The following is an 8070-nucleotide window of genomic DNA, read 5'->3' as shown; positions in this document are numbered from 1 at the left end:
TTTTTTCCATTTGTGGCTTGAACATCCTGGTCATCATCTTTTGATAAGTAGCTCCGGCGTTCTTCAAACCAAATGGCATTACCTTGTAATGATAATTTCCTATAGGAGTGACGAAGGCTTTTTTTTTTTTTTATCATCCAAAGCCAAGGGTATTTGGTAATAACCTTGAAAAGCATGCAGAAAACTCATCCAAGGATGCCCAACAATGGCATCCAACAATTGATCTATACGAGGAATTGGGAAAGGGTCTTTGGGACAAGCCTTGTTCAAATCTGTGAAGTCCACACATACTCTCCACTTCACATTCTTCTTTCTACCACTGTATTAGCCAACCACTCAAGTTAAAATACCTCATTGATATCTCCAGCTTATTTGAGTTTGATCACCTCCTCTTTTACAGCCTTGAAGTGCTCCTTAGATTAAAGCCGAGGTGGTTGCTTCCTCGGATCAACCCTGGGAGCTTCATGAGAGCTCCAGGCAAACACATCAATATTTTCTTTTAGGAACCTCATCAACTCTTCCTTCTCCTAAAGAGGTAGTTGAGATCCGACCTGAAAATACCACTCGTTGTCATTATCTATTATAATTTTGTCCAATTCCTTACACTCTGTCCCTTCTGTCCTAACGCCAATTAATGCTGGCTTTTTTGATTGCTACAAACTTTGTTTGGTTGACGCCGAAGGTGCCACCTCAGTCCGATGCCTGACAACGGCCACCATGCATTGCCTGGCCATAGGTTGGCTGCCACTTAGCTCTTCCACCCGATCATCGGATGGATATTTTACCTTCAAATGTAGGGTAAAGGAGACAGCTCCCACGGTATGTAGCCAGGGTCTAGCCACAATGGCTGTGTAGGGGGGAAAAGCATCTACCACTATGAAGTTGACATCTACTATCTCCGTCCTAGTTTGTATTGGTAATTTAATCTGAACTATTGGTATAACTACTTTCCTATCAAAACCTATTAAAGGTGAATCATAACTGGTTAAATACCCCAGTTTTAGCCTTTAACCCATATAAAGATTTGGGTACATAATTTCCGCCCCACTACCTTGATCAACCATCACTCGTTTCACGTCGTATCCTCCTATCCTGAGGGTAACCACCAATGCATCATCGTGTGGTTGTAAAGTGCCAGCCTTGTCATCATTAGAGAAACTTAACGCTGGTCAGCCCTCCGTTCTGCTCCTTTTGGGTTTGGGGTAGCACTCCCCTTCAAGAGGCTGGGCCACTAATATTACCGTAGGATGGTGAGAACTAACCCATCCTGGTGTGCCAAGAACAACATTGATTGTGCCCAGAGGTGGTTTTGAAGAAGTATCCTTCTGAGATCTTGACACTGCTTAGCCTCCCTGCCCAACGAGGTGGTATATGTATTGTTTTAGCTTACCTTATCGCACTAGCTGCTCCAAGTGACCCCACAGAGTTCTACAATCCTCTGTAGTATGCCCTCGATCTTGATGGTATTGACAATGAAGGTTTTGGTTATGTCTTGTGGGATCTCCTCCCTTTTTTTTTTGCCATTGCGAAAAGGGTTCATTTTTTATTTTCTCTAGGATTTGATGCATTGGTTCTTGAAACAATAAGTTAACTGCTTATGGTGCCACAACAGCCCCGGACTGCCCAGAAAAATCTCGCTGAGGATGATTATTGTTGAACCAATCCAACCTGAAGTCCCTTCTGTCCTGAGGGACCACCTTCCCCTTGCCCTACTTAATTGTTGATCCTCCTCAACCCGCTTATACTTGTCAATGCGGTCCATAAGCTGGCGTACATTGTCAACTGGCTTTCCTGTTAATGATTTCCTCAGACTATGTTCGGCAGGCAGGCCAACCTTGAAAGTTCTTATGGCCACATCATCAAAATCTTCATCAATCTCATTGAACATCTCCTAGTATCTGTCTGAATACGTTTTCAAAGATTCTCCTTCTCGCAAAGTCATAGACAACAAGGAGTCTAATGTGGGACCTAAATGCTCGGGTGAGTCCCTTAAAAGAATCTATAGAACCTGCTCCCAACCCATTGAATCACCTTATTGCCACAGGTCCCAAACTGGATGGGAACATTTTGCACATCAAAGCTTCATTCCTAGAGTGTATGACCATTCTCTAGTTGAAGTGGCTCATATGCTCCACAAGGTCTGTCCATCCATTGTACATGGTGAATGTTGGTTGAGTGAACCGCTGAGGAAGTTTGCCCTCTTCAATGCTGCACATGAAAGGTGATTTAGCAATTTGGTTCAGCGCCTTGTTCACAGTGTCATTTCTCAAGCCTTTGCAAGACAAACTTTTATTTCTGTGGCCATTCAAGCTGTCTCCTTCACACGAAAATGACTCACTAGAGGGAATCCTTGATTTGGGTCTGTAGCTACTGCCTTCATCATCTCCAGAAGAGAGGTCAGAAGTGGAAGGGGTTCGTTTTCGTCGCTCATGGTGTAGCTTCCTTTTTAAACGATCAATCTCCAGTTGCATGCCTCTAACACGCTCTGCATGGGAGGCACGGCTCCCACCTAGTGATTGACTCCTGCTAGTATGGGCAGTATGCACACTCCCTTCCCGGTCTCTACCTTGCTCAAGATTGAGGGAGTGCTCTCGACATTGGGACCCCATAGACTGAGCTTGGTGAGGACCAGAACTTACCATAGTTGATTGTTAGACTCAATAAAACAACATGATTTCCCATAGACGACGCCAATTGTAAGAACACAATTTGTACCTAAGCCCAAAACCAGGTAAGGGATAGGCCTAAAAAGTTAATACAATGAATTTATAGAAGGTGGTTTTGAAATCTAGTTTCTTATGAGCTTAGCTAACAACGGTAGTAGTCCAAGATCACAAAACATTATTATTAACATAAAAAACATCTCCCCCACATATATTATGAATACAAAAAACATGAAATTTAACTATTAGATTTTCAAAATTCACAAAAAAAAAAAAAAGTATAAAAGTTTGAAAAGTTTAACTAAAACTTTATTTGTATCATTAGAGCACTAGCATTGGGGAGCCTAGTTGCTATTTTATAACCTAAACCACCCAAAACCCACTCCATTCGGGTTTGTAAACTTAAAAAAATTTGCAACCTATGAATAGTAAGGTTGCATACATATAACCTTATTGTTCATAGATTGTAAAAAAAAAAAAAAAAATTATTTTAATATATAATTGTATGTGAAAAGAAAAAGTGAGAGGGAAAAAGAAAAAATAATACTTTTATTATTTTATTAAGTAGTTTATACTATTTTATTAAATTGTGTATAAAAATAAAAACTGAAATGTAAAGTAAGTAATAAAATAAATTAGTAAAATAAATAATTTTGGGGAATACAAAAAAAAAGTAAGCCTAGCGTATCCAACAGTGACCCCGTCCTATTGCACTGTCAACGAAAACTATATAGGCCGGCTACTCTACTCCCACTTGCTAGACAGGATAAAGATGTTGGTCCAAAATGATCAAATCAAAAGCTCTTCTACTTCTACAATTTCTGTTTAATAGTGGCTGACATTGATTTTTGCAATCATTTCCTGTCTAGCGATAAAGATGTTGGTCCAAGAAGCTCAAATCAAATATATATCCTCTGCCGGCCTCTCGATTTCATTTAAATAATTGTTTCTCAAAAAAAAAAAAAATTCATTTAAATAATCATTTTCCCATCTCAAAATCTTCCTTCTCCTTAATAATTTTAATCGTAAGATCTTAATGATAATAAAGAGGTTATGTTATATGTCTAGTATAGATTGTGATATAGAAATGAGGTAGATTTGAGTTCTACATATACTTACGTGGAAGATTACAAAACTTTTGATTGATGTGTGTATTATCACATAATGTTATTATTTTATTTATTATTTTTTTTATATAAGATAAAATTTTTATTCTAACATAATTTAAGTGTATATGTGTGAAACTCCCTATTGTTTTTCTTTTAATTTTTTATTGTAGGAGCTTTTGGTAAGAACATGGACATTGTATCTATTTTGCTAATGCATTTGAAATTAAATTACGTTAAAAATTAAATTAACTAAAACTTCATAAAGGAATGAGTTATAGTGGAGTTTGTTAGAGAAAGAGTTAACTTGTATGTATATATATATATTTAGCACAAGAAATGAATAATATGTATGGGGGCAATCTACACTAACAAATATAGCATAGCTATATATATATATATATAGCTATGCTATATTTGTTAGTGTAGATTGCCCCCATACATATTATTCATTTCTTGTGCTAAATAGTATATATGTACATGCTTAAAAAGATGTGGATAAGAGATATGAAATTTTGGACTTTATATGTACAACGTGGATGCTAATTAACATGTAAAAATATACTTAAGACTATTTTTCCTTATAATTATTTGAAACTTGAAACCTAGAGACAATATAGTATTTTTGGCAGATTAACACTATTTAGGGAGTTTTTTTTAACCGAAATGCCCTCTTTTGAAATATCCAAATAGTCCTGTTGTGGAACTCCATGGCTGAGATGGCAGTGGATAATGATGAAGCCAAAAATGGTCGCCAGTTGATAACCTCATCGGAGCTTATGATAGGATAATGTTCCCTGCAAAGATGAGAAAGAAAGACACCGGAATGGTGTTAACCAACGGTTCTCCAATGATTAATTCAGTAGATTTCTCAATATCTCTCAGAGAATGAGAATGTAATTTTCTATGTTTGAACTTGTGTACCTTTCTCCTGGTGCTTGGTGGCTTATTTATAGCCTTAGTACAACTATTGGGAGGCTCATTATGAGTGTAACTAATGGCAGCCTCTTAATGGCTTTCTTGACTGTCTTTTGTAACATATGTCTGAGCTTGAATGAGGCTTAACTGGCTCATGGTTGGCCTTTCTAACCATTAGAGCTCGCCGATTACAAAACCATTAATGATAGCGCCATAAATGCTATATGGTCGTCCTCTCCTGGACGGCCCTATGGATTGTATGTTTGTCATATGTATGGACGAGCTTATAAATTGAATGCTCATCAGCTATATGATGAGCCTGTAATTTTAGTACTTGTCAGTTGCCCCCTTATTCCTGCGTTGACCTTTTGGACGACTATAGGAATATTGATGGTTTACACCATGGTTTTAAAACCCGGACCGAACCGTACGATCTAACCGGGAAAGCCTCGAACCATTCATTTTTACAATCTGTTTAACATCAAGAATCGTTCTATGCAAAAAAAGTAGGGACTCGTACAAACCGCGGTCCGACCGACCGGTTCTATGAACCTTGAGCGGTTCTGGCGATTCACACGAGTCCCTTATTTCAAGCCTTAAATGGCACCATTTTGTCTCCAAAGCATTGTCTTCTCTCTTTTTTTCCCTATATGACGTCATTTGGAATTGGATCCTCAAAGAGTCAAAATAGAAACCCTTGCAACTCGCCTTACTTTCTGAGTTCTCTGAGCTCTCTGCCTCTCTCTCACTCTCATTACATCTCTGCCTCTCTCCCTCATTGTCATCGGCCACCACAGTCCTCAACCCAGATCGCATCTCGCCTCACTCTTTGAGCTCTCTGCCTCTCTCTTACTCTAATTACATCTCTGCCTCTCTCCCTCATCGTCGTCGGCCACCACAGTCCTCAGCCCAGATTGCAGCTCACCTCACTCTCATCTCTGCTTCTCTTCCTTGTCACCGTCAGCCACCGCACTCTCATCTGTGAAAGTTGATTAGGTAAAATAATAATAAATCTTTTACATGTGAAAGTTGTGATTTATTCTTCTTCTTTTTTCTTTTTTTTTTTCTGGCTGAATTTGTGAACATCAAAAGTACATAAGTTTGGTAATTTAAAAATGTTATAGATACACAAAATTTGCCTTTGCATTGAGTGTAAGATATTTGCGATATTTGCTACTAATGGTCATCAATTCATTTCCTTAGACTTGCATTGAGTGTAATTTACAAGATCAATTATATTATGTGATAATTGCATGTGAGAGTATATATATGTTTGTGTTTGTGAATATATATAGCTATATGTGGACTATCAACTGTGTATTTGGATATTTGGGGTGATGGGTCTGTTGTAAAAAATTGGTGAATTTTAGAAATTGTATGAAGTTGTGAATTTGTGATTCTTTGACTCTATGACTTTGTGTATATTAGTTTGTTAATTTGACTCTGTGTATGAAGTTTTGATTCTTTGACTCTCTGTATTTCAAAAATTGATGGGTCTTTGAGTGTTTGATTGGTTGTTTAGTCTTTTAGATTAAAATGGAAACAGAGACTGGGTCTACTCCATCACATGAAATTGATTCCAATGTAGTGGAGTCTAGCTCAAGAGTAAGGGAAAATGTTGATCCGGCTTGGAAACATTTTAGCCTTGGGATGGATGAGAAAGGACGAAATACTTTTACATGTGTGTATTGTAGGCAAACATATAAAGGTGGGGGTATTAATAGGATGAAACGACAACTTGCAGGGATAAAAGGTGATATTGGATCATGTAAAAAGGTTTCTCATGATGTGAGATACCTAATGTTTGAATATTTGAAGGAGTTTAAATTGAAGAAAAAAACTTCCAAACGATGTCAAGAAAAAATGTTTAGTGTGCCTTCCACAAATAGTGATATGCAAGAAGATGAAGATGTTCAAGAAGTATTTAGTAGTGGGTTGCCTAAAAAAGCTGCTTTAGGTAAAAGAAAGGGTACAAAGCCAGTGGACAATTACTTTGCTCCAAGAACTACTCCAACAGCTCAACTGTCTCTTAAAAGTGTGTTCCAAAGCAAAGAAAATGTGAGGCAAGCTGATATGGCTATTGCAAGGTGGATGTATGACACTTGCATTCCTTTTAATGCTGTGAATTCAGTGTACTACCAAAGGATGATTGATGCCGTAGTTGTTGCCGATCCTAGTTACAAAGGTCCAACTTATCATGCTATACGGGTCCTTTTGTTAAGGGGTCAAAAGAAAGAGGTTCAGTTGTTGGTTGACTCACAACGTAGGCATTGGGCAGAAGTTGGATGTACACTTATGGCTAATGGTTGGACAGATACTAGACATAAGTCATTGGTCAATTTCTTTGTTTATTGTCCTAGGGGAATGGTATTTGTAAAATCAGTTGATACCTCAGAGATTGTGAAGAGTTCCGGAAACTTGTTTAAATTGTTTGATGAAGTAGATACATGGGTTGGTCCAAAAAACATAGTTCACATGGTTACTGATAATGCTTCTAATTATGTATCTGCAGGTAAATTATTGTGTGAAAAGTATAAAACTATTAGTTGGTCTCCTTGTGTAGCACATTGCCTAAATCTTGTGTTGAAGGATATGGGAGAAATGCCTCATGTGGGTAGACTCAATGAACATGCTTCCAAAATTACAGTTTTTATTTATAATCATGTGGCTTTGGTTGCTTGGTTAAGGAATAGACCTGGTTGGACAGAAATTGTTCGCCCGAGAGCAACAAGATTTGCTACTACTTTCCTTGCATTTGGAAGCATTCATGTGCATAAGCATGACTTGCAACCCTTAGTGACTAGCAAGTTCTTTGTGGACAATAAATTGGCAAGAGAGTTAAAGGCAAAAGAAGCAGTTTTTATCATTTTGGATAATTCTTTTGGGATGATATTAATGTTATTGTCAAGATTTCATCGCCACTCATTCGTTTGTTGCGGATTGTTGATTCTGATCAAAGGCCTGCAATAGGATATGTGTATGAGGGCATGTATAGAGCACGGTTGGGAATCAAGAAGATCTTCCGAATGAGGAAACACTTGTACAAGCCATACACCTCAATTATAAAAAAGCCATTAAGATAAAAATTTGCGTAAAGATATTCATGCTGCTGCATATTGGTTAAATTTTGCCTTTCAATATGATGAGGAAAATTTTTATCAGAAACCAGCAGTAAATATGGCTGTTTTGGACTACATAGGGAAAAAAATATGATGATGACCAAGAAAATATGATCGAGACCGCATTAGTAGCTTTGATAGAGATCTTGCATTGTTAACAAGCAAGACCACTCATCCAGGTGAGAAGTAATTAGTTTACTTTAATACTATAAACAAATCTTAGTATTTTTGTTAATGTGAAAGTTAGTTTTGTCACTATAGTTT

General features: G+C 37.5%; 1 protein-coding gene across 1 annotated transcript; it reads left to right on the top strand.

Annotated features, from left to right (window-relative positions):
• The first annotated feature begins 6223 nt into the window (after nucleotides 1-6223).
• LOC142616356 (uncharacterized) lies at nucleotides 6224-7657 on the top strand. The gene has a single exon (XM_075789228.1). The coding sequence runs from the start codon at nucleotides 6224-6226 to the stop codon at nucleotides 7655-7657; it is 1434 nt and encodes a 477-aa protein (XP_075645343.1).
• Nucleotides 7658-8070: the final 413 nt, after the last annotated feature.

This window comes from Castanea sativa, chromosome 11 (genome assembly GCF_040712315.1).
Source record: "Castanea sativa cultivar Marrone di Chiusa Pesio chromosome 11, ASM4071231v1".
Taxonomy (NCBI): domain Eukaryota; kingdom Viridiplantae; phylum Streptophyta; class Magnoliopsida; order Fagales; family Fagaceae; genus Castanea; species Castanea sativa.
Note: the sequence above shows the minus strand (reverse complement) of the source record. Positions and strands in the feature narration are given on the sequence as shown.

Coding starts and splice junctions, on each gene's coding strand:
- LOC142616356 (XM_075789228.1), top strand. CDS start 6,224: ATGGAAACAGAGACTGGGTCTACTCCATCACATGAAATTGATTCCAAT.